This window comes from Corvus hawaiiensis, chromosome 7 (assembly GCF_020740725.1).
Source record: "Corvus hawaiiensis isolate bCorHaw1 chromosome 7, bCorHaw1.pri.cur, whole genome shotgun sequence".
Lineage (NCBI taxonomy): Eukaryota > Metazoa > Chordata > Aves > Passeriformes > Corvidae > Corvus > Corvus hawaiiensis.
The window spans coordinates 528,728-554,899 of record NC_063219.1 but is presented as its reverse complement, the minus strand read 5'-3'; the positions used below and the strand labels follow the sequence as shown (position 1 = coordinate 554,899).

The window sequence follows — 26,172 nt, the reverse complement described above, 5'->3', positions numbered from 1 at the left end:
CTGTGTCAACCAGTGAGATACATTTTGCTAGCTGGTTAAGTCCTAAATATTGGGCTCTCTAGTGTCTGGCTCTTCACCCACATTGGTGCTTATTTTGGGGTTATTTACAAGCAAAAAGAGAAAGGATTGCTACAAAGGATGGGAAAAACACCCAGACCCATTTGCCTGGCAGATATTGCATGGATTTATCAAATACAGCTGGTGAAAGGCATCGCAGTGCAGGCAGCCCTTGCCTCGATGCCTTTCCAATGCCCCAGCAGAGCACTGGAATATACTGGGTGGATGTAAAGCATCCACTGGGAGTTGTGCACCTCAGCTCACAGCGCTGGCTGGCTTTTTGGGATCACGCTTGGGTGTGAAGGGCGGCGGTGATGTCACTGTGCACCTGCCACACGGGCAGTTCTGGCTGTCAGAGGATCGCAGGAGGGTTTGGGTTGGAAGGGACACTAAAGATCACCCACTTCCAACCCTTCTGCCACTGATCCTTGTTTTTTGTACAGGAAAGACCAGCCACAGCCTGATATTCCCTCTCCATGCAATGCTGGCACCCATAAAGAGCTCTTTCTTTCCTTCTGAAAAAGCCAAACTGAGCCCGAGCCCTTGAAGTCAGGTAGCTCAGCATGCTCTAGGTTGGATGGGAGGTGGAACATCTCCCTCCTGCCCCAAGGATTTGCTGCCCCAGGGAATTTAGTGTGGCACAGGGGGGTTCTGGCAGAGGGATGGAGTCCTCTCCCCATGTCCAGCCAGCACTGGTGACATCTTTGTTTTTCCTTTACAGGCCTATACAATTCAGGGACAATACGCTATTCCACACCCGGATGTGAGTTTTACCCTAATTTTTCTTATACCCTTTTCTGTCACCTGCATGCTACTGTTAATTCACATAATATTAATATTAGCCAATAATATTAATAGCATATTTTCAAAGTAACTGGCCGTGTGTAGTATCTGTAATACCTCGAGTAGCCTTTTGACCTGTTAGCACTAAACTTTATTACTTCTGAGGACTTGGCCTGATGCTAAATTGTTTGCATTGTTCAGTGCTATCCCTTTGTTCTGAGAGAAACCATACTCTATGCATTTTGTGCCTCAAAATGATCAAAACAAGGGAAAAAAAAAGAAAAAATAATACTTTCCCCTCTATTTTCCCCTTGTCCTTAAAATGCTGGTAAGCCAAGGGCATATTTAGCTGCTGAGTGCCTTGGTGGGGTGGGAAGAAGCCAGAGCTCCGGGGGTTTTGTGCTTGAAGCCTGGGCAGGGACATGCCTTTCTGAGGGGGTGCTCTTTTGGGTGACTTGGAAATTGAGCAAACCCCCCCATCCCGTGTCTCCCAGAGGGATGGGGAAGGTGTGTGCTGCTGGATCTCACCGTGCTGAGGGCCCCCTGACCGACACGGTCACCCTGGTTTTGGTGGCTGTCCCACTGCTGCGGGTGGCTGTCACCCATGGCGGGGACGTGGGGACAGCCCCCACTTCACCTCGCGCTCCTTGGTGCAGACAGGAGCTGCTCTCAGCTGCTCTGGCTGGGGTTGGCTGGCACTGGGATCCCCTGGGCTCCCGTGCCTGTGGGGGATCAGGGGGGACGTGTAGGGATCATCAGCAGGAATGTGTGCGCCTGAAATTACCAAGGGAAGTAGAAAATCAGCCTGTTTAAAGGATTTCTTTGTGGAAAGCAGAGAAGCACTGCGATGCCAGCTGCTCAGCTTCTGAGGTGCTCACGGCTCTTGGAAAAAGCAGGGCCTTTCTAAATGTGTTTCCAGGGGGACAAAATACCCATCGAGTCCCATCGCGGAGGGTCCCTCCTGCTGCGAGTCAGGGGTCTGCAGCGGGGCTGAGGATGTGGCAGTGAGTGGAAAGCCTTCTCCAGCCATCCCAGCCATGGGAAGGGGTTGATGCAGCTCAGCATTCCCCTTCCCAGTGGGTGCACTGGGTACTAAAGAATGGAATTACTTTTTCCATGGTTGAGAAGGTGGCAAGGCTGACACCACAAATGCCTGCTCCACATGGGAACATTTGGGAGCTGTAGGCTGGATTTTCTAGGAGAAGGGGTTTCACTGGAATTAGAGGAATCCAGGCTTTGTCTTCCCATGTGACACCAGTATGTGTGTACTCTGAACAGCCTGCTGTGATGGTTGATATAAGAAATAGTCCTAATTATGTACTCCTTGCTTTTGCTCCATAAGCAGAATATAACTAAATAACCTGTGTATTTAGGGTAGATCAATGCAGCCTTTACCCCAGTTTTTCTTTGCAAATGGTGCCAACAGCTTAGTGTTTTCCTTGTTCCTGTAATCCTCTGATTGTCAGGATTAAAATACATTTGCTGGCTGCACTCTGCCCCACTCCCAGCAGATTTCCTGAGAAAAGTTGTTGGTTCAGGGGCCAATCACTTCATCCTTACTCTCAGGGTGTTCTCTCAGTGACTGGTCATTTTAAACAGTGTTCAGTGCAGAATCCAGTCTAGAATGTGGTTTTGGAGCTTTTAAAACACATTTTAGCTGTCTGTGTTTAGTGGCTGCCTTTTGCAAAGCAGGCAGACTTTAGAATGCCCAGCGTGTGCTCCTGCCTTGATTTACTCCCCTGAAAAAATGCCCCAGGACAGGGAAGCTTTGGCTCATGAGGGGCTTCAGCAGTGCCTGGGTGTTTGTAGGCTGTTTGGGATGTGACATGTAGCTGCCTGCCTTCCCGAAAGCCATGGGACCATAGAATCACGGAATGGGTTGGGTTGGAAGGGCCCTTAAAACTCCTCTCACTCCCAGGCTGTTCCAAGCTCTGTCCAGCCTGGCCTTGGACACTTCCAGGCATGGGACGGCCACAGATTCTCTGGGCAACCTCTGCCAGGGCCTCAGAGGGAAGAATTTCTCCCCGAAATCCCATCGATCCCTGCCCTCTGTCAGTGTGAAACCATTCCCCCTTGTCCTGTCACTCCGGGCCCTTTTCCCAAGTCCCTCTCCAGCTCTCTTGGAGCCCTTCAGGCCCTTGGAGCATCTCCGTGACCTCCTCTGGACTCGCTCCAACAGATCCATGTCCTTCCTGTGCTGGAGACCCCAGAGCTGGATGCAGTACCTCAGGTACAGTCTCACCAGAGCAGAGGGGGACAATCCCCTCCCCTGACCATGGAAGATGAGCGGGAAGAGATGGACGTAGCAGCTTTTTCTGTGACACCTGGGTGCAGCCATCTTCTCCTCTCCTAGGCTTGTTTATTGCTCTAACTGCAGGGGCTGCCTAAATACCACTATCCACACGGGATCAGTATTAGAAAGGATCTTGGTGTCTCCCCCACCTGGCAAAGCAGGACCTCTGTCCCAGGGCACGGTCAGAGCCCGCGGGGCAAAGAGGTTTCATCTGGAGTCCTGCCAGTGGGACCAGGTGTCACGAGGAATTCCAGAAACGGGGTGCAGCTCTAGAAAACGGGATAGTTCTGAAGTTAAAAAGCAGTGGATGCTGAAGTCCCTGCTCCCTGCAGGAGCAGTGGCATGTCCAGTGTTATCTGGAGACAGCTGTGTTGTGGCAGGCACCCATTGTATCACACCTTCAGCTAAAATAAGCCAAATGCAGCCAAAATAAGCACGGAAGTTTGCAGGCACCTCTTTCTGTGGAGTGGTGAGACCTCTCCCCGTAGCCAGCGGAGGCTGGATGTCCTCATGCCTCTCCAGGCAGGACAGGGATCCCAGGGGTACCTGTCCAGGGATTTGCAGGTGTTCCACCCCTTCCTGCTGCCTCCCTCCAGCCTCCCCCAGTGTGCACAGCCCCTTGGGACAGCTCTTCCCAGCATTTCCCCCTCACCGCTGCCAGCCAGACCTCCCTGCTCTCTCTCCCCAGCCCTGCTGCAGCAGCAAGGAGGTGTTTGAGTCTTGTTGTCCCCCAAAACATGGAAATTGTAACTCCTGCCTCCCCATTGCCAGGGATGATGGGAAAAACAAGCAGTTTGAGTTTGGGGGGTGATGCTATGCTGGCAGCTCTCTGAGCACCTGTGAAAGTGGGAGGTGATAAAGAGCCTCCCTCCTGCTCACTGCCAGACTTCAGCCCAGTTTAGTTTGTTTTCTTTTCTTTTCCTGTCTTTTTGGTTTTTTGGTTTGTTTGTTTTGTTGTTTTTTTTTTTTTTTTAATTTGGAGCAGTAAAACCGAGCACAAAATGTATTCCAAACAAACAAACGAACAAACAAACACCTCTCTATAAAACCACTTCCTGACCGGGCAGCAAAACCTGCCTGGCACAACAAGGGATACAAGGATCTGAAATACCTACTGGTCATGGCTGAAGCCCATAATTCCCCCTATTCCTAACGAGCTGGCATTTAGAAACGCAGTTTAGCCATCTCCCAGAGGCACTTCCCGTTGGAGGCACAGCACAAGAATGTGTGCTGGGGGGACGAGCGGTGACAATGCGGCTCTGGTGGCACAAAGAGGGTCTCTGGGTGCTGGTTGTGACACCCACCAGCTGGCCCTGCACCGAGGCAGAGGAGTTGAACTGACACTAAGAATGGGCTTCTCGCTGGTATCGTACTTCAGACCCTGACCAAGCACTTCTGCCAAAGATTTGGGCTTTATTGCACTATACCCAGGCCAAGTCCTTTCTGCTAATGTTTTTGCCATGTCTCACCATGGCTTCCTGGTTTGGTTTTTTTTGGGTTTGTTTTTGGTTTTTTTTTAATAATTTATTTTTCGGTTTGTTTTCCTTTTTTTTCCCCCCCCTTCCGTTACAATTTTGTTCTTGCTTTTCGGTGTGACTTGTTGTACTCTATGACAATAACCTTCTTAGCTCTAATGTCCCTCCTACCCCTCAGCAGTTGACCAAGCTCCACCAGTTGGCTATGCAGCAAACCCCCTTTACTCCCCTTGGACAGACCACCCCCGCTTTCCCTGGTACGTACCCACACGCCCTTTCAAGATATCCTTCTCTTACCTGTAGAGTTTCTCTCTCTTTCTAAACTCTTGCTGTTTAATGGAAATGAGCAGGGCGAGTAAAAAGTCGCAGTATCCATGGGGAGAGGTGAACGAGAGGCTTGGCAGATGTTTTGGGGGTCATGGTGCTCAAGGGCGAGCTCTCAGCCTGGGCTTTCCCAGCAGAAGCCGTGAGCACAGTCCCTCCCTCCCTCCCTCCCTCCACGGAGGAGGCAGCATCCCCTGCCCTGCGCCGCTCCGGATTCCGGCGGGACATCCGCGCTTTCCCGGCCGGAGCGGCTCGGGGCCGGCCGAGGCTGCTGCCTCGGGGAGCGGTGCTGGGCAGGCAGGACGGCACCCCCGCAGTAGTGGGAAGGAGTCGTGGCCGGAGGGGGCCGCGCTGACGGGAGGACAGCCGGCCCCGGCGTGGCCCGAGCCTTGTCCTCAAGGCTGGCATGTTCCCGGTGACCTGGGAAGCAGAAAGAGCACAGGGGATGGAGATACTTAAAGTACCGCTTGGAAGTTACTTTTCTGACAGTATGTTCATCATATTTTGAGCTTCCTAGATGAAGTGACATTGCTTATCTCCTCGAAGGCAAAAGCATTAAACCTGTTTCTTCTTTGCTCTTCAGGAGAAAAGCTGCCCTTACATTCCTCCGAAGAAGCTCAAAATCTGATGGGCCAGTCATCAGGTAAAACACAAAGCTAGAGGGAAGTAAGCAGGCTTTGGTGGAAATATATTCCGTAAATAGGACTGTGCCGTTGTTGTGCTCCGAGAGGAATTGTGGTATTCATGGAGAAGACAGCAGGTTTTCGTGGTGGGCAGGCAGAGATCGGGCACCACCGTTCTCCTTGGTGCAGCGTGCCAAAGGAAAAGTGCCTGGGCTTTATTGCCTGGGTTTGTGATGTTTGTGTTTAACTGCCACAGAACCACAGAATCTCCTGAGCTGGAAGGGACCCACAAGGATCATCCAGTCCAACCCCTGGCCCTGCACAGACACCCCAACAACCCCACCCTGGGCATCCCTGAGCGCGTTGTCAAAACGCTCCTTGGGCTCCATCAGCCTGGGGCCGTGCCCATTCCCTGGGGAGCCTGGGCAGTGCCCAGCACCCTCGGGGGAAGAACCTTTCCCTGCTCTCCAGCCTGACCCTGCCCTGGCACAGCTTCCTGCTGTTCCCTCGGGTGCTGTCCCTGGGCACAGAGAGCAGAGATTGGTGCTGCCCCCCAGGTGTGGTGAGGTGTCTCCCAATGCCGTCTGCGTAACGGGGAAGATACCAGAGTCATCACCCTTATTCCTGCATTTAATTTTGCATAAACTTTACTCAGAAACAACAGAACAGTGCCGGTGGGAGCAGCCATGACATGCAGCTCTAGCCATCTCCGAGCCCTTCAGGGTGAGTTGCAATTTTAGTGGGACAGGACCCCGAGGAGCCAAAGCGTGGCTGCAGCCTTGGAGACATTTTGCTGTCAGATGTCCCACGTTCATCTGTACGTGCAGAACGGATTTGTCTTTTGTTTCCTACCATTGCATAGAGGGGTTCTCCCGAGAGCTGAAGGCTCACGGGCAATATGAACCAGACCTGGGGCACACAGCCATCCCATGCATGCCTCAAAGGTTTGGGGACATCACCTAACTATGAAAGCAAGCATAGCCCAAGTCAATAGACCCCACAGGACAACGGAAATAGAGATTTCATGACACCGACCTGTGCAGCCATGTTTTCTGCATGTCCCCTTTGCCCTTTGCAGTCACCCAAGGCATTAATCCTTCCCTGGCACCCTCGTTACAGCCTCAAGGACTGCTTGTGCATATCGGAGAGGGAGGATCCGGAGTGCTGAAATAAACAGTCTCCGGGTCATGGAGAAGGATGTGGCCATTCCTCAAAGGCTGTGTGATGCAGGGATGGTGCGGTACCATGGCACCAGGTGCCCCAAGGGCTTTCAGCAGCAGCCATGTCATCTGAGTGTGGGATGGAGGGTGCTGCCTGTGAGTCTGAGGAGCTTAGCTTGTATTCCCTAAGATCCCTGGATGCCTCAGCACTGCTCAGAGCCCTCACTGGTGCTCTGCTCCCTTCAGAAGACATTTTCTGCCATACCCAGGCTGCTGCTGAGCTGGGCCTTGTAACACATGGCCAAGGGACAGGACCACCCTCACCAGAGGGACGTGTCTGTGATAGGTGCAGTCCACCTTGCCCCAGACTGTGAGGAGGCTCAGTGTACAGGACAGGGCAGGTGCATGTGTGCTGTAAAGCCAACACTGAGCATTGCCTGTGGTGTAGTACCTGTTTTGTGCAGGTTTTGGCATTAGTACGCCTGGCAGGGGTGAAGGACAGCAGAGGGCTGCCTACTGGAGGATCTTCATCCTCATTCCCTGCATTTCCTCTCCTCTCTGTGCTCCCAAGTGAAAAATCTGGTGAGGAGACCTCCTGCAGGCAGGTGTCAGAGAGGTGTGTCTGGGAAGCTGCATTCAGGCAAGCACAGGAATCACAGAGTCACAGAATCATGGAATGGTTTCCCTTGGAAGGGCCCTTAAAGCCCTTCTTGTTCCACCCCGTGCCATGGGCAGGGACACCTTCCACTATCCCAGGTTGCTCTAAATCCCATCTATCCTGGCCCTGAGCATTTCCAGGGATGGGGCAGCCACAGCTTCTCTGGACCAGGGCCTCCCCACCCTCATTTCCTAACATCCTAAGATCATGCATGAGCACATCAGAGATACCTGGAGCTCCTCTCCCTCTGTGCTGAGGCCCTCCATGGAAATACATGAGGAATTGGGTACTGCTGCTGCCTTGTTTTGCAGGAGCCCTGCACTTCCAGTCTCCTTGTGCTTCTTCATTCCGCACCTCCTTAACCACCCTCTTTCCATGGACACAGATCTGGCAGTCTCTTCTGCTCTTACAAGCCTTCATCAGTGGTTTATATCATAAGGACAAGGGGTTTTTTTTCCAGTTACTGCAAATTCCTGTCAGCCACCAGACAGCTTCTTTCTTGCAGATTTGACATAGGACGTCCCTGCTTCAGCACTGAGGTGATTTAATATGGAAAACCGTGGGAGAGGCAGGCTTTGACCTAGGAGCACTACGGCATGGTGTCCTCTTACCTCTGGAGCCGCACACACAGGGTATCCTGCTGGCTCCAGCCATTCCCACCATGGAGGAGAGAGCTCTCCCTGATGCAGGAGAGGCTGGGAGGATGCACGCCGCTGCCTTCGCTCCTCGCTGTGTAATTTTGGAGGGAAGCAGGATCTGAATCTCCATACTGTTCATCTTGCTTTCCCTTGGGAATAAGAGGGACAGCTGGTCCTGGGTCCAGCTAGGTTGCATGTCTTAGCAGTCTGGCTTAAATTCAGCATGAGAGTCTGTGGGGCTCTAACTTGCAGAGGACTTGTGCCGCCGGATCCCGTGGGGACACCGGTTTTGGGGCACCAAGCTGCTGTCACACCCCAGCAGCTCAGTGCTGCTGCATCCAGAGAGGGCTGGAGGGTGCATGGACAGCATTCCTGCGGGGCTGGTGGGTGTCCCATGCTCTCTGCTGCTGTGTGGGAAGGTGTTTCACCCACCTCTCTTTGGCGATGCTGGAACCTTGCACCCTCTTCTGAAGCCATTCCCAGTGGGAGGATGAAGGGTGGGAAGCGAGGCACCCGTGGGATGCAGGGAAGGTGACACCCAGCTCCAGCAGAGTCAGGTAGCGACCGTCTTCCTCCTCCTTGTCCCGGAGTGTGTGATCCCCTTCCCCTCCCAGCCCGGAGCAGGACGCAGCCTTGGCAGTGTTGCGGGAAAGCAGCGGAGCTCCGTCGTGTCACCTGTGCCAGCTCTAACCTTGTTCCCTTGCGTCTGCCCAGGTTTGGATGCCAGTCCCCCGGCCAGTACTCATGAACTCACCATTCCCAATGATGTAAGTAAATCCAAGTGCTTCCTTGGCATGCCCGTGTGTGTATACACATGTATGTATATATATACATACATATATCTATATATAAGCTGCAGCCACTTGGCTCTGTTAAACGTATTTAGAGATGCCCCTTCCCCGTGTTCCTCATCCATGTGCAGCCCACTGGGGATCAACCTGCAGCACAACGCGCCCGTTGGACTTTACCCCGTCGGTGGCTTCCCTAGGTACAATCCTTAATGCTCCATTTCCCTTTCCAAGTGAACGCAGTGCTCATGAAACATGCCCAGCTGACAGCACTGGGAAAGGGAGAGAGCTCCCATGCCGGCCCTGATTAAACTCTTAACTGCTTAATCAGGCCGTGGCGGGTCTGAGATGATGTTCCAGCTCAAGGGCAGTGGCTGGGCAGGGGGTGGTGGGGAAGAGGAGGTAAGTAAATAACATTTCTGATGCCACAAAGTGTCACACGAGCGTCTGAAAGAGGGTGCGTCTCATCTTAGTGCTGCTGGTAGGCAGCTTTGAGGTCTGGTAGATGGAAGCCTTGTGGTAAAGTGGGTGTTGGACTGGGATATTTGCTGGGAGGAGGCTGGAGCCATGCTGGGCAGGGATGCTCAGCAGAGAAGAGGTGGGATGGAGAGCACGACACAGCCAGAACCTGGATCCATGCGCCTCACTTGCTTCTGGACTGGTTCTAATGGATTAAGACCCACTCTGTGCTCAAATCATGATGAGGGCAAGCGGGGGGATGACATCCAGTCTCTGTTCCCATCTCCATCACTGACAAGCACCTTCAGCCCATCCTCATCAGGAGTCTCTGGATGGGGTCTGGCAGCTCTTGCTACCTCTTCCTGCGGTTCACCAGCAGCCGGCAGTGCCAGGGAAGGGCAGCGATCCCAACTGCAGCTGCCAGGCACCTCTGCCGAGACCTCTCTCCACCCGAGAGACGTGGCAGTGCAAGAGCCTCTGAGCACCTGCTGGCTGAAACCCTTGGAGATGCTTTGCCCTGGGCCACATCACTACAGGAGGGATCTGCAGAGGAGCCAGTGGGGACTGATCCCAGATCTGCTCCAACTGTTCATCCAGCAAGGATCCCTCTCCAGGAGGCTGCAGGGAGCTCCTGAGGTTCCAACAGCCACGTCTGCTGAGCATGGAGGACCGTAGCAATGAAGGCATCTTCAGAAATAGAAAGAGACCCCTTGCAAAAGGACTCACGTGGGAGGAAAGGATGCCAGGAGACCTCTGAGAACTGAGGAGCACTCAGAGCATTCACTCGCCAGAGACCCAGCTCTCACCAGACCTGGGAGGCGTTAGAGGTCATCACCTGCATCTTGAAAAACTCCTCCTTAGCTCTCCCCACTGTTGTTTCAAAGGCTTTTAAACACCCACTGCCACCTTCTCGGGAAGCAGAGGACAGGTTTGGGTTCCTTTTAGAGTCACCAGGCATGTTTTAGTGGTGTAGCTTGCAGGTGTGCTGCAGCTGAAGGAAATCTGATGATACCCGTCTTGCTGCTCCTCTGACTGTCAGGAGAAACTTGAACTCTGTTCAGCTTGGGTGTAGCTGAGCATCTGCCTAAACAGTTTGGTTCCTCAGGTCTCCCCAGCAGATTTTCATTTGCTGAAGCATCTCGGAGTTACTTCTGTGCTGTGAAGACCAGGATGGGCTGAACATCCCCCTACAGAACCTGAGACAGTGGATACCCTTCCAGTGTATATTCAGGGCCATGTGGGATAAACCACTGTGGCAGCCCCATGGTCTGACTAAAGGATCAGGGAATATTTGGAGGAGTAATCGTCTCCACTTATACCACGGCAGAAATCCAGCAGCTGCCAAGATGAACATCCCATGTGTAAAATGCCCTTGGAAAAGAGCTCAGATGGCCAAGAAGGGCGTGCAGAGCACCTCATGCCTGTGTTGGTCAAGCTGGATATCCCTGTATGTGTTACCAAGCTTTGGAGATGCTTTGAGGGAGATGCACAAATGAGCAAAGACCATTGAGGAAGTTCAAGCCACTGAGGACTATCGAGGAAATTCAAGGGATGAACAGTTGAGGAAATTCAAGCCTCCAGCTGGCTCTGATTTTTTCACAAGAGTGTGAAAGACGTGCTTTTGGGTAGGGTGCACCTTTCCTGCGGGTGCCACAGCCGTGTGGGGCTCTCCTGTGCCCGCGGGCAGGCCTCTGGATTGCACCAAAGAGCTAGAGGGGGTAGCAGAGGCACTGAGGGTGTCCCAGTGGGATAGAAGAAATATGGGATGGGGTCACTGCACCAGCTGATGAGGGGGCTCCTGGGGCTGGCCTGTCCCCAGGGAAGGCAGTGGGCTTGTTTCCTTCTAGTAACGTGTCCAAACCACCTTTGGGTTTGCTGTGACTGCCAAGGGGATGAGTACTTGCAAAGCACTGACCATTTATTAAATCATGAAAATTATTATTACTGAAACGAGCTCTCCTTGAAGCCCTCTGAGATGCTGGGCACCCTGTGCAGATAATGGAGATTCTTCTCCCCCCCAAGGAGCAGAGCAGAGCAGAGCAGGTCTCTGGATGTGTCCTTGGAGGACGGTGCTCACGCACAGGTGGGATTCACCCCGGGCTGTCCCTCTCCTATTTTCATGAGCATTAAGGTCACTCTTGTCCCAGGTGTGCTCGTGTCCCGCCGGTGACTGCCAGAGCTGCCGCTTCTCAGACGTTCCCTCCGTGCTTTCTTTCCTAGCTAATAGGCTGCATAATCGGACGCCAAGGGACCAAAATCAATGAAATTCGGCAGATGTCGGGAGCGCAGATCAAAATCGCCAACGCCACGGAAGGGTCATCGGAGCGCCAAATTACCATCACAGGAACCCCTGCAAACATCAGCCTTGCGCAGTACCTCATCAACGCCAGGTGAGACCCCCCCGCCGACCTCCGCCACGGCCCATCGCGTCCCGCCGGCGCGCTGGGAGCAGCCCGCGCTCCCGGGGGCCAGCAGGGGCTTCCCGAGGCCGGCTGGGATGGACGGTGTCTTGCTGAGACCTCTGAGCGGGGACCAGACGTCGCCAGCAGGACATGTCCCCCCAGCTGGCGCTTTGGCTGGGGAGCGGGAGCCGCCGCGCTGCTGGCGGAGAGGCCGCGGGTCGCGCCAGGCCCTGCCCTCCCGCCACCCTCGCTCAAGGATTTTGCTCGCGGGTGGGCAGAGTGGCCGCCGTCTTTGCCTGTGGACGAGGCAGGGGACGGGGACAGGAACGGAGCTGAGCCCGTGGCAGGGAGGCATCACTTGGGACCTGCTTGCTGGGATCCCAGCATCGCTCACTGCCTCTTCCACGAGCTTCCAGGCCTCCCAAAGGCTTTCCTCCATTCAGTGAAAACAATCGGTCCAATAAACGCAAGACATGGGAACGGCCTGACTGCTTCCTTATCATCATGAAAAGCTTGGCACTGCAGGACCTCGCAGGGGCCAAGGGTTCCCAGCGCTGCCGCCGGCTGGGGGGAGACGCAGCCCGTGCCGTGGGGGCCGGGGGCCGGCAGCGGCCTGCGAGGGCAGCGGGCAGGGGAGGCTGGAGCGCTGAGCTGGGGACCCCCCGCTCCGTGCAGGCAGCGAGCCGTGCCTGTTTGCCTGTGTCTGTGGACTCGTGGACAGCGAGTTTAAGGGGATACAGGACCTTTCTGGTAGCTTTGCACCTGCCTGGCAGAGCCACGCGAACCGGCCCGTCCGCCCGGGCAGGACTGGTGCCCCGGACGCGCGCAGGACGGAGGCCGCTGGCAGGGCCCCGAGGACGGGGGGCTGCTGGCGGCGGCTCTGACGCTTGTTGGGGTGTGGGCTGGCAGCACCGGTGAGGTCTGTATGTGCTTTCTCCTCCCCGCACCCAACCCACCTGAGCCCCGACCCGCAGTAGACCCCCGCCATCCCATCCCGCCCCGCTCCCCCGCTGCCCATGCCCGTGGCACCTCTCCCCCCGCTCGGGTGAGGGACGGGGCCAGCCCCCCGCCCGCGGGCATGGCTGAGCCGCTTCCCCGCAGATCCTCGCCAATTCCCCCCCCCCCCCCCCCCCCCCCTCCGAGACAGGAGAGAGAAAGAAAAGAAAAAGAAGCGGCTCTTCGTTGCTGGGAAGGGCTGGCTGAGCTGCCCCTGTGCGGAGGTGACCTGCTGGGGCGGCAGGATGGGGCTCAGCCTCTCCCACAGTTTCGAAACCAGAGCAAAACGAAGCAGCCAGGGGAGCTGGCACAGCTGCCTGTCCCCCGTGGGAGGGATGCTGCTGGAAGAGAAGCCGTGCTCTGGGATGACTCCTGCCAGCACCTCTAGTGGGTGACACCCCTGCCTCGACACGGTGACAGTAAAGGGCACCCAGCACCTGGCCGCAGCGAGGAGAGGGGAAGGCAGCCAGCCACTGCGCTGGCTCTGTGCTCCAGCAGCCCCCCGTGCCCTCCACGGGGGACCCCCAGGCCGCCCAGTGATGCTCTGCCCACCCGACTATGCGGGGCGTGGGCAAGAGGAGCGCTGCCCCGCAGGGTCTTCGTTTTCTTTTCTGCTCCGGTGATTAAGCGCTTGTTTTTTGTCTCCCCCCCACCCCTCTCTCTGCCCCTGTCTATTCTAGGCTGACGTCTGAGGTCACTGGAATGGGCGCACTCTAATTTCCACCCACCATCCTCCACTCCGCACCACCCGACCCTCTCCAGCCACCGGCACTCCACCCAGCCTGTACTGCCTGTACATTTACCGTCTTCCCTTTGCCTCCACAGATACTCTTTTCTTTACTAACGAATATATATATATATAAAAACACACGCGCGCATATGCACACACCGGAACGATTCTTTATGAGCTCTTTACTCTGTGCTCCCGAGGCTGCTCCCAAACTCTTTGGTTATGGTCCTTGTTTTCAGCGTTACAGTGTAAATTCTTCATCTGCTTTTTGAGGACGAGGGAGGGGGGAGGGGGGTGTTGGTTTTTTCTCTCACTGGCGAGACTCCAGGAGCTGACGGGGTCTCTAGTGTCAGTCTAGCGTAGCTACCTACACGTTTGAGTTGACATTGGCGGTACTTTCTGTAGCCCATGGACATATGTGATGCCACCCAGAGCTGTGCTTGCTTCAGATGACTTAATTTCTCTCACCCTCCTTCCTCTGGTGCTCCCTCTTGCTTGTCCTGGCTCACCTTTGCCACCTCACGCCCCTGCCCTTGGGGTAAGGGCGTAGTTTTCACCCCGTGTTATTTGGGAAGCGGAAACCAAGCGCAGGCTTCTCTCTTGGAACATGGCATGGTCCAGACAAGCCCTTTTTCCTGCTAAACTAAGGGAATCACACACACACACACATACACACAAATGCTCGTTTTTTTTAACTAATGAGCACCTGGAAGTGGGAAGAACTCAGCTGTATGGGATTCACACCCCCAGGGGCCTTTGAAAGCACTCTTTTGGCAATCCCCCACGGACGATAGCTCAGGAAGCTCTGTGAGCCAGCTGTGTTTGTCGTTGTTTGTGTTCAATAAATGTCTGTGCAGCTCTGGTACCGATGGGCTCCGACTGTTCTTCTCCTGGGTCGCCCTGACAATTCCAGACCCATCCTTCCCTCTGCATCCTTCCACACCTTTTTAACTGCTTGGAGGGAAGGTGGGGGTTGTATGCAAGAGTTCTTCATTACTATTTCTTTTTTATTTTTATTTGTATTTTTATTTTTACTACTACCATTACTATTATTATTTTTCATCACCATCATCATAATTTTTTTTAAATTTCTTTTTTTTTAGAGAAGGTCCCCACGAGCGATGCACTTCCTGAGTGATTCCATGCTTTCTGTTTGGTTGTTTTTTTGGTTGGTTTTTTTTTTTCCCGAAGAGAGAGTATTTGGCTTGCATAATCCTTTGGTTTTCCCTTAGATTAATTTATAAGTTACGGTGTGACAAGCACCATCTCTCACTGCCCCCTTGTCTGGACGGATCTGCCATGTCTGTGCCCCACACCCTTCCCCAAGACCCTCTCTGCTCAGCCCTGCCTTTTCCTTCCAGGCTTTTCTTCTCTCTCCTACCTCTCCAACAGGGAAACGTACGTTTTCCGTCTGTTAATTCCTGACTGTCCCTTGTCCCAGATGGCAAATGAGGGGACCATGATACACCATGTCCCCAGACAGCTGAAGCAGCCACACAGTACATTTTTGCTCTGTCCCAGAGGGGAAATACACTGTTTTTCCAGGTGAGCCCCAAGACTTCATGGCCTTTCCCTCTCTTCCACCCTCGGTACTGGCAGGCACCGCTGGCAGCTTCCCACCCTCTCCTGCCAGGATGCTGGGCCACTTCTCCTTGTGTCACCAGCCCTGCTGGCTCAGCACTCACAGGGGCTGGCTGTGTCAGGGATCCCAGGTGATGCCACTGCATCCATGGAGCCAAGGATGATGGGCAGGGGGTTATGGGCTCCAGCTGGGATGGGAGCACAGCCCAGGAGCCTGAAAAGGTGAAGGTGGTGCTGCTGAGTGTCAGGGTTTGCTCTGCCCAGGTGTCCCAAAACCCGTGCATGCTCAGCTCTCTGGAGCATTCCAAGCCTCTGTGGTTAAAGGTGCTGCCAGATCCTCCATAAGGTGCTTTGCTGCCTGTCTCCAACCCCTTGCCCTGCTCTCCCTGGCACTTTGGGTTCAGCTGTGCCTTTTGGGTGGCCCAGCAGCCCCACAGGCTCCAGAGCATCCCCTGATTCCCCATCCAGAGGAGCACAGGTGCTGTGGGGAGTGCTGAGGGGCTCAGGTGCGGCCAGTAGCCTCTGCTGGCACCTCCCCATGTATCTGTGCTGATGCTGAGGATGGAGGGAGGCGGGCACCAAACGGTGCCCCCTCCAAGTCACCGGCTGGCCAGCAAAGCGTGGAACCACCTGCCAGGGTGGTGAGTCAGCTGTGGGCAAGGGGCACCCCTCGTCTTCTCCTGTTCCTCAGTCTGCTTTAGACCAAGAGTTTTTCCTGTTGGAAGAATGAAATATCCGTGTGTGAGACCCAGCAAAAATAACCACCCCGCTGGCCTGGGGGCTGAGCCACAGCAAAAGCTCCACATCCCACTGCCAGCACCCTCCATGGCAGCGGGGGGTGCTGCCCCCTCAGAGAGGGATGGTGCCTGGAGGGAGCCAGCCCATCCTGCCCTTCTCAGCTCCTCCACGGGGCTGTCGGACAAGCTGGAGCACAAGGAGACCTTCTTCATGAGGTGCTGGAGGCACAGCAGCAGCAGCATCACATTGACCAAGACTGAGAAATCCATCCCAGGCCGACAAGGCTGTGGGGTTCGGACACCTGGGGAAGGCCGGGGGGCGTGACGGCGTCCTGGACACAGAAATGGCTTTGCACGGTGCCTGCAGATCACGGCTGCCCTGAATTCCTCTGCTCTCTGCGTGTGCTCCCTGTGCCGTTCCCCACCTCCACTGAGACAGCGCTGCCCAAAATAGCAAATGCCAGATTGGGTCTGCCAGATGCAGCCAAGCTCAGAGGCTGCTGGAGAGGGGGAGCAGACTGCAGCAATACCTCTGCACCCATCCCTACGCCAGCAAGCCCACGGGTAACACCCCCCCTCTGGCTACCATCCCCATCCCAGCCCGCTCCCAGGCATCCGTCACCCAGCCAGGCTGTGGAAAAGGCACCCCAGGAATCGGTGGTGAGGGAGAAGAGGCTGGATATGAGCGTTGCTCTGGCATCAGGCGGGTGTCTGAGACGTCGTGTCAAGGCTTGTGCTGCCACAAGGGTCCGTGCTCACGGCAGTGCTCCAGGGAATGCTGGATGTGGCCCCAGGGGGACAAGGGACTGTCCAAGCAGTAGCAGTCACCTGGGTCACCTCACAGGAGCTCTGCACAGTCACAGAATCACAGAATATCCTCAGCTGGAAGGGATCCACCAGGATCATCGAGTCCAGCTCCTGATCCTGCACAGGACAACCCAAAGCATCCCTCCTTCTGGCATTCCCTTTGACTTTGCAACTTTTCTTTGGGGTCACATTGCCAAGGTTATTTTGCAAATTTAAAAAAAAAAAAAAAAAAAAAGGATGAAACTGCAGTGTTATTTGGGAATCAGCTTATCCATCATCTGGGCTTGAGCGAGGTTTGGAGACAGAGGTGTTGAAACCATTGCAGCATCCCCTGGGAGCATGTTGATGACAACAAGGGTAACAACAAAATCGCAAGGAATGTTTCAAACTCAGCTTTGATTTCTTTGGGATGACTCAAAAGGAGATTTGCTGTTTTCTTTGGAAGGAGCTTCAGTGTTTTGCTTTGATTTGTGATAGGTTTGTCTTGGGTTTCCATTTTGGGTGAACTTAAAATACTCTGATGATGCATCCACAGCCACGCCACTGGGAAAAATCTCTAATATTGGGGTGAATATTCAATACTAGGTGAATGTCCCAGTTAATCAACAGAATAGCTTTAATACATTGCTTTTCTCTCCCAAAACAATGCATGTTATCCAGTCAGAATGATTCAACATTTCTGGAATGAGTTATTTAGGGGGAAATTTTGACTTTGACTGGAAAGTATTGGTCCAATGCCTCCCCCTGCCCCTGGAGTGTGGGGGGTCTCCATCAGAGAGGAGCCAGTTGAGGTCTGTGCTCAGCCCCTTGGCCTCAGCTGAAGGTCCCCACTCCCCCTGCATATCCTTGTCGTGCTCCCAAAATTGTTTGGAGTATTGTTCTGTATTTTTTTCCCCATGACTCTATTTGCAAATCTAGTACAAAATAAGACTGAAAAAAATAGACCATTTCCCCTAAGGGAAAGTGACTTTCACCGGGGAGGCTCTTTAGATTTCATACTCTCTTTGAGCTGTTGTTCCGGGGGTTGTTATGTATCCACGCTAGTCACTTTTAATTATGCTAATTCCCAGCTTATCCTCCATTAGCAAGGGTAATTTCCTGCCTCCGGTGCCGGCCGAGGTAGAGTTTCTGGGGGATCTCGGCGTGGTGTGGCAGGGATGAATGCTTAATCTCCTCTTCTCCTTGGCCGCAGGGATGGACGGCATCTCCCCAGCCCTGCAGCCCCCAGCCCGGGGGGTACCCGCTCGCCAGCCCTGGGCGCCTCCGGCTGGTCACTAGATGTCCCCATTGCCCAGCTTTTCATGGATCCTGCTCCAGCCGGGACGCGGGCAGCCCTGGGATGTTCCAGCCGCTGCTCCAGCTGCGTGCAGAGGACATCCCGCGCTGCTGGAAAGGGACTGGGCTTTTGTGTGCGTGTCTCTGACACTGGTGGCGGGCGGTGACATCCAGCGAGCGGGTGACATCCAGCACCGCGTGCCTCTGCAGGAAGGGTCCCGTCAGTGCTGGGACCTGCGTGGAGCCAGCCCAGCCCACACGGGCAAGGATGTGTGGCGAGCATCTCCTTGGCCACGGGTGGCACAAGCCACCCCCTTATGCTGGCCCAAGCCCAATCGGGCTGACAAAAGGACAAGGTTTTGCTGGAGAGGTCCCAGGGGTCTCCATCCCTGTGGTCCCCAGGGAGGCATTCCCAAGCTGGCTGCTCTGTGCCTTGGCTGGCAGCAGGAGCCTCTGCAGCTGGCGGAATGACTGCAGAAAGGTCACGGCCTCCGTGCAATGCCCCCGCTCCCATGCTGGATGTTACAGGGAGCCGGGGCTCTGCTGAGAGGGATATTTTTGCTCTCCCTTCAAAAAGAATGCAGCTGCGGATCCTGATCCTGCTCCGCTGTGCAGTGCAGCGAGCCCCAGGCCCCCGGCCAAAGGGGAACGTGGCAGTGACTTTTAGGAAGTACTGAATGTACCAGATGTGCAACTCTCTCCCCTCCAGATGTGCGGCCCTCCTCCCACTCTGCCCCAGCACCCTTGTCCTGCAAAGAGGAAGATGAGACTCCGGATCGCTCCGAAAGCATCCCACAGACCGAATCCAGCCAAGTGCAAAGCCAGGCTGGCTCTGGATTCCCACATTCGTGTTTAACCGCAGTGATGTCTCTTCCCAGAAATGATGATCAAGTCCGCCCTGCACATGGGGAACAAAACCAGCCAGGAGATGGGGACGAGGATGGAGCAGCGGGAGGAGGTTTCGGGTCTGAGCCTCACGCTGAACCGCAGCCTCTGGCTGATTGAAAACACACGTGCTGTTCCCAGAAGGAACTGCTTTGATCCCGAAAGGATAGGCCGGGATGTGCATGAGGACTGGAATATTTGAAGCACACATGGAACGCTGTGTCCTGGTTCCCTGCAGGCAGTGTCACTATTTGTCCCTCTCTGAGAGCGTTTGTGTCTGGATCAAACAGGGGATGAGCAGCGCTTGGCTCTGGAGTGTCTCTGGGTTTGGTTGTGTCTGATGGGACTGCGTGGCACAGGATGCCTCGTGGGAGCGTGGGCACGGCCAGGGTGCTCTGTGGAATGCGAGCACGGTGGTGATGGGCCAGCAGCCAGCATGGCCAGGCACACAGAGCACAGAGGGATGGGGCAGCATCACTCCGGAACTCAGGACTGCGTGCACAGCTTGGGATCAAACCACCACAGATATCCAACAGGATTTCCCAAGTGCAAAGGGCAGCAGGCCATGATGTGCTCACCCAAAAGCAGTCAATTAGTGGTGTGGGGGTTTTTTTGGTGGGAGGACATTGCAGTGATGTAACCTGAGGCTGCTGCTGCAGCTGCTGCTGTGGTTTTCCCAAGGGATGATGCTGTATGCTACCAAGCACGCAGCCGTGCTCCCGAATCTCTTACAGGAGCGCTGCAGAGGCACTGTCAGTAAAAAGCCAGTGGAAAAGCAAACCCAACACACCAGAGAAACCGCCATCTCTGTGCTTAAAACAAATTTTCAGTTGCAGACTAAAATTTATTCTTGCCGCAAGTAGATCTCCGCTCTGCATATTTCGGGCTGAAACGCGGTGATTTCCAGAGGCACAGGGTGGTGCAGTGCAGCACCGGGCAGCGGTTGTGCGGGGATGTGTGTCCTTCCCCAGTGCTCCTCTCTCAGCTGCCCATCACCCCCAGCACAGCAGTGCCCTTGCCCATCACCCCCAAATCTTGCTGATGGGGTCCAGCAGAACCAGCTCTCCGCAGTCACCATCCCCGCAACCATGGGTTTGTAGGGCAGAGAAAGGGCAGATCCTCAGCCCAGAAACAGCCTCAGTGTGCTCAGATGGCTTCTCTGGAGCTGCCAAAAAGCTGCTCTCAGCCCTCGGTGAGAGCCCATGAGGCAAACACAGCACACCGGGCAACCGCCCGGGCTCACCTGGCAGCCCAGCTCACGCTAGATGTGTTTTGGTGTGAGCTCCCATGAAAAAAAAAGGAGATTTGTTGTGGTGTAGCAGAGCTCCATGTGGGCATGGCTCCTCCAGCTTGGCTTTTGGGGTGTGGGTGATTTCAGTATCGCGCTGGAGATTGCTCGGGGTGTTGTGGCAGCCTCACGTTCGCATAGCCCAAGAGGCCAGGAGGCACCGGTGCTGGAGCCTTGGCTGGGCCCTGACCATCTCCCTTGCTTGCCCCCCAGCTCTGCAGACCCTGACCCCCATGGGAGGAACACCTTCACCGCCTGACCAGAACGCCGCAGCCGACGTGGTGCCAGTGGCTGATGCTTGAGCCCCCTCCGAAGATGCTGCCGGCTTCCCGCAAGCTTCTCCCGCTCCTTCATGGCGCCCTTGGGGCCAACTGCCCGAACCCCCCTGCCCGTGGCTGCCCAGACCCCGCTCCTCAGCCAGGGCACGGGGCAGCAGCGGGCTCAGGGGGCTGGGGAAGCAGCTCTCAGGAGGACAGCAGCTTGCAGCCAGCGTGCGGCGGTACCCACTACGAGCCAGCGCTTCCCACCGCCCCTCTCTGCGCTTCCTCATCGCCCCTCACGCCCCTGCCGCTTTGCAATGTATTTTGTGGCTTATCTGTGTCATTGCAATAAAGCTTTTGTTGCTTGACGTGCCCTCCGTGGTGAGCGGGATGAGGCTGGGGAGCCGTGGTTTGGGCAGTGGGGCATCCACAGGGAGAGGGGCAGGGTGCTGGGGGTGCCCCAGTCGCACAAAAGCCTCGGTGCCCCCAGAATGGTTAATGGGGAAACTCAGCCCATGAAGCAATCCGTGGCTTGGAAAACGGGCCTCAGAGCCCTGGCTCCACTCAGCGTCAGGAAATGATCCCACATGGGAGCAGGGCTGCCAGGAGGGAGGGGGAACGGGACAGGGGGAGCACTGCAAAGAGAATCCAGAGCGTTCCCGAAAGGCGGCGACGACCGGGATTCATTATCCGTTGGGAGACGTGTTTATAGCAAGTCTGAGTCACTGCCGGGCCCAGGGAGCAGCCCAGCAATCCAGGGGCTGCCAGCCATCCGGATGGGATACAGGCTCCCCATCCAGCCCCACGCAATGGCAGCTCTCAGCAGCCCACCACGTGCCAGCCCTGCTGGACCTTGGAGCAGCCCTGGTGCTATTTTTGGACACACTGGGGCATGGTTTTTCTCTGGGATGCTTCCTTTCTGCTCGAGAAGAGAAGCCAGAGCACTGCCCAAGCTCTGCATGTTGCCCTCATGCAGTGAGGGTCTCCATCTCCAGCCCATCCAGCCCTGGGCTTGACACACATCCAGGAGAGGCCAGCACTGCCTGCCCAGACCTCTGCCCTATGTGGAAACAAAGGCAAAAATGCTGTATTGACCTTTTTCTCCTTTTGGAATTATATTTGCCAAGTGAACATCACCCCTGCTCCCGTTTGGCCCTGCAAAGGCAGGCAGGCAGGGCAGTTCACCCTTCTCTTCACCCTTGCTCAACCTGCTCCCCAGGGAGCAGCAGCCCCAAATCTCTATGGAACCTGGAAGTCGTCCTCCCCTTGTTTGTGCCACCCCTGTCATGCCCTTGGCTGCAGTGCCCAGCCCTGCTCCCTGACAAGCCACAAACCCAACCACAGCATACAGCTCCAGGCCTGGCACCCACTTTTGACTAAAAACCAGGTTTTCTGGGTTTCTCCTGCCCAAGAATTGGCTGAACACTTTCACTTGGAGAAAAGCCTCTGTTGCTGTTCCCATCCCGCTCCCAGAGCAGCAGTGCCATGGGGACCCTCCCAAAGTGGGGCATCACTGACTGAGAGCAATGCTCTGGGAAACACAGCTCAGGGCTCCTTTCCCACCTCCTTGCAAGCCCTGGGCCGTCCATGAAGCACCTTCCATGGCCTTTGCTGAGCTGGGAGACTTTCCCAGAGCCAGCCCCGGGTGGGAGCAGCCCCAGGGAAGGAGTCAGTGGGGCTGCGTGTGCAAACACCCCCAAAGGTTGTTGTGTCCACCAACCCCAGCACAGGGCTTGAATCCCTGCCCAGGCTGGAGAGGTGTGATGCAGAGGGATGTGAACCACCTGCTTAACCTCTGCAGGACTCATCAGCTGCAAGAGGAAGCTTCTGTGCCCCACTGAAGGCATTTAAGGCTGCAGAGGCCCCACACCCCAGTCCATTGCATCCAGCTCTTTGTGCTGGCTGCAGCTCCATGGCTTCCTGCTGAGAGGGTGAGTGTGTGGAGATTGAAACAGCCTGTTTACCTTTGGCTGTGCCTCTAAAACAAAACAAAACAGTGTGGGGGGGGACATGCTTATCTTTACACCCTGCTGGGACTCCCCTGGCTGGAGCTGGGATCTGCTGCATGGAGCAGAGGGAACAGGCTTCAGGAGAGCAATCATAGAACCATAGGCTGCTTTTGGTTGGAAGGGACCTTAAAGCCCATCTCATTCCACCCCCTGCCATGGGCAGGGACACCTTCCACTAGCCCAGGGTGCTCCCAGCCCTGTCCAAGCTGGCCTTACACATTGCCAGGGATCCAGGGGCAACCACAGCTGCTCTGGGCCAGGGCCTCCCCACCCTCACAGGTAAGAATTCCTTCCATAAATCCAACCAAAGCCTACTTTCAGTTTAAAGTCATTCCCCCTTCTCCATGGCTGGATGGTTTGTGTTTGCTCCTCATTATGAAAGATCCAAGGAGGATGCTCGGCACTGCTTGGAGTGGGCTAGGAAGGCATTCCTGCCAGGGAGAGTGGCTGATTTGTTTTAGCCTTCTAGGAAAAGGCAGCAGCTGGGTCTGGCTCTGGTGGGGAGGGAGCTGGGCTGCATGCCTTGCTGCATCCCAGGACTGCTCTGGAAGGGCACAGCCACACCCGGAGCCTGGACGGCTGCTGGGGTGGTAAAAGTAACGAGTATAAACATGTGTGCCTAATAAAAACGGAGCAGAAACAGCCTGGGAAGGGGCTACCGGGAGCCCCTGGGAGTCTGCTAGACACGTGCAAGCTCCTGGGTTGGGGTGGATCATCCCCGTGGAAAACTATGGGAAGGCATCGGGCTGGCTCTGTGCCAGGAAGCCAGCAAGGAAGACGCTTCTTGTCCTTCCCAAGGCTTTGGGGTTTGATGCAGAGAGGGGGGCTGCAATCCATGGCAGAGGAAAAGCAGGGTTTCAACCCGCGAAGCTCATCTCTTCGCAGCGGGGTGATGAGTGCGGGGCTGGGTGGCAGCGCTGGAGGCAGGGCCGTGCCTGGCGGCTGCCCCGCCTGTTCCTCGAGCGCCTGGGGCTGCCTTCCCCAGGGAACGCGGGCCCAGCCTGGCAGGCACGCTCCGCTCCCTGGGACTCGCCCAAGCCGCGCCTTTTATCGCAGAGGCATGGAAAATACTCCCTGCTCAGCTGCCGGGCGGGTTAGTGCGTGCTTTTCCACGCGTTTTTCCTGGATGTGCCCCATGAGAGGGGGGTCCCCTGTCCCTCCAGTGATGGCCCAGGGCTGGAGGTGGTGTGTCCCTGGGTGCTGCCTTTTCTCCAGGAGCAGGAAGACAGTGCAGGTGCTGCTGATGTTCCTCAGTTGGGCCAGCTTTGTTCCCAAACCACGATGCTCCCAACTCCCCAAACCCCACTCTTTGGGCTGTTTCTATGTTCTGAGTGTAAAATGGAGGCGGGGGGGAAGCCCTGGCAGTGAATTTTGCTGCCTGCCTTCAAGCCTCTGCTCTGGGACAGAGGAAGAGAGTGGGGCTCTTTCACCAGGAGAGTGTGGGGAGGCCCTTCCTGGTATCCCAAATATGTGACGTCCTGGCATCTCGTGGCTCCCCTGCGAGTCAAGGATCCCTGCAAGCGCTGGGGTGGCCCAGGAAAAGGATCCTGAAAGCGTTATATCCTCTCCTCCAGCTCCCACGCCGCATCCGCAACCTCCCCTCTCATTCGACCCTCTCTTCTTTCCTAAGAAGCTGAGCCAAGCTTTCCCACAGACCCAGACAGCTATTAGGGAAATATTATTACCAGATGGTTTGGTTTTTTCCATAAGAACAGAGGCCAGTGTGAGGTAATGGGGAAAACATTAACCCAGCACGTACCATCCTGGGTGTGGGGATGTGGATTTGCTGCTGGAGCTGTGCTGTGTCCTGGCCGTGCCAGCATGGAAGGGGTCTGCAGGGTGGGGTGGAGGGGGACGCTCACACCCTGTGTGTGCTGGATGGATGGGAGCTGGGAATCCCTGTTGGAATGGCGGTGACCCCCTGAGGTGGCTTGGGAAGGGAAGAGTGTATCCCCAAACGGTGCTGGAGGGGAGGGAAGGCTCCCCCCGGCCAGCTCGGACGCAGCTGGCAAGCAGCAGAGCAGGGAAGTTCGTGCCGGGTCAGCGGTTCGGAGAAGCACCAGGTCCCAGCTGGGCTGCGTCTTCCGGGGTGGCTTCAGGCCCTTGGCAAGGAAAGGTGCCAAGAGGCTGCTTCGTCAGAAAACCGAGGGGTTTGGAAGATGGGCTGCCTCTTCCACTGGGTGTTTTTGCAGGTGGCTGGATGCCAGACCCTCCTCTGGCTCTGCCTAGGCCCGCTCTGCACCACGGTGGGATTCTCCCAAGGTCCCTCTGGGAGAGGTGGTGTTTTCCTGCTCAGAGGGGTTTCTCTGCTGCCTCCTCCTGCAGAGATCCCCTGTGGGAAGCTGAAAGTATCATGTGCAGAAGCACCACAAGCCACATTCTTTCCAGTGGGGTTTGTGGTTGGTGCAGCACTGGGCTCGCACCACGGCTGCTCCTGTGGCAGGAGGTGGGGAGGACACCTCAGGGAGGTGCAGCCCTCGGTAACCAGGCACAGGGAAACATCCACTGTCCCAAACATTTCCATCACTAGATGCCCACGTCCCCAGGAGTGGGGGGAAGGTGACAAAGATGGTGCAGGCAGCTGGCAGGGGCCTGGTGTGGTTACAACCAGGGACATTTCAGTGCTCCCTAACTGTGGCATTTCCCGGCACCATGTCAGAGGACAAAGTAGCCCCAGCTGCAACCTGGCACTCGGCCCTTCCCTGCTTTCCAAAGCACCCTTTGGTTCTGTGTGTGCTGATGGGTTTGATGCCTTAGATCTTGACCTTTGTGTTTTTCAAATCCTGTACTGCTTAGTGTGTGACTCTGAAGTTTCTTGTGGCCTGTTGGTTTCTGCTCTCTCGCGTCATAACAAAGCCTCTTCGGGCCTGCTCTCCAATGTCACCCAGACCATCCTACGCCCAAAAAGTGTAAACCAAAGAGCTTCTAAGGGGGGCAAGCGGAGGGGAAATTACATCATTGAACTGAAGCTTTAATTGGAGAATTAACCCTGATATGTAAATGAACAAAACCTATAAAAGTGTGAAGAACTCGTGACTTGTTGTCCATCTTGGGGTCCATCTCGGCAGTAGCCTCTGGCCCCCAGGGGGTACCTTTGAAGGCCTTTCAAATAAATACCTGCCTTTATTCTTTTACTTCTGTCCAGTCCGTGTCTAGGAGGCCTCTTAAGGCACCAGGTTCACTCCTGGCTTTTCCCATGGGAATTAATTTGAGCTCCTTTCCATATTTCCTATGAAAGCACAATTTTCCATTTCCAAGTGGATTTGATTAAAGGGACGAAAAGGTTACACCAAAGAGTTAATATCAGAAAAACAGAGCAAACTCGTTATTTTCTCAGTCTCTGGGAGAAGAAAAAGCAAAAATTCTGTCCCAAGTGCACTTTGGTTTTTTCCCCCCCAGCACCCAGGCTGGCCTGGAATTGGACTGGAAGTTTATTGCGGTGCTGTGGGCTGAGATTGGGGAAGGGGAACACCCATTCCCTGGGGAACTTCGGCACTTCCCTTGCCCGTCTTCATGGCACTCCCGAGGGAGGCTGATAGATGGAGGAGATCTCCTGCTCCTGCGGGGAGGACAGAGCCAAAGGGCTCCATTTCCCTGGCCTCATCTGAAGAGGAAGGGAAAGGGGATGTCCTTCACAGGCACGTGTCCTTGGATTTTGAGACACGATGGCGTGCTGCTAGTCCCAGTGACTTGGGAATGGGGGTTTTTCCCTGCAAAACTAGCCCAGACTTTTCCAAGGAAATGGCTGTTCAATGTCCTGGGGACACTGCTGGCCGTGGTTTAGCACCACAGACCTGGAAAAGACAATGATTGAAGACGCTGGACACGGCCCCAATCCAGCGGTCTGGTCAGATGCTCCTGGGACATCGCTCCTGATGACAGCCCTGGGGCGGCCAGGCGGAGTTCCAGGCAGGGATTGGGGTCCCCAGCGGGGTGGGAGGAGT

General features: G+C 55.4%; 1 protein-coding gene across 32 annotated transcripts in view; it reads left to right on the top strand.

Annotated features, from left to right (window-relative positions):
* Positions 1-20,587, top strand: part of PCBP3 (poly(rC) binding protein 3) — a 54,861-nt gene extending 34,274 nt beyond the window's left edge. For 12 of the 32 annotated variants that reach the window (XM_048309354.1, XM_048309362.1, XM_048309348.1 and 9 more), the window contains 6 exons: positions 779-820; positions 4,787-4,865; positions 5,516-5,575; positions 8,726-8,778; positions 11,479-11,648; positions 20,173-20,587. In XM_048309354.1, coding sequence (XP_048165311.1) covers positions 779-820; positions 4,787-4,865; positions 5,516-5,575; positions 8,726-8,778; positions 11,479-11,648; positions 20,173-20,218 — 450 coding nt within the window. In that variant the 3' untranslated portion in view covers positions 20,219-20,587. Of the gene's footprint in view, positions 1-778; positions 821-4,786; positions 4,866-5,515; positions 5,576-8,725; positions 8,779-11,478; positions 11,649-13,336; positions 14,252-20,172 lie in introns of those variants that run through there. The other 20 variants (XM_048309356.1, XM_048309363.1, XM_048309349.1 and 17 more) reach the window with 13 other exon arrangements.
* Positions 20,588-26,172: the final 5,585 nt, after the last annotated feature.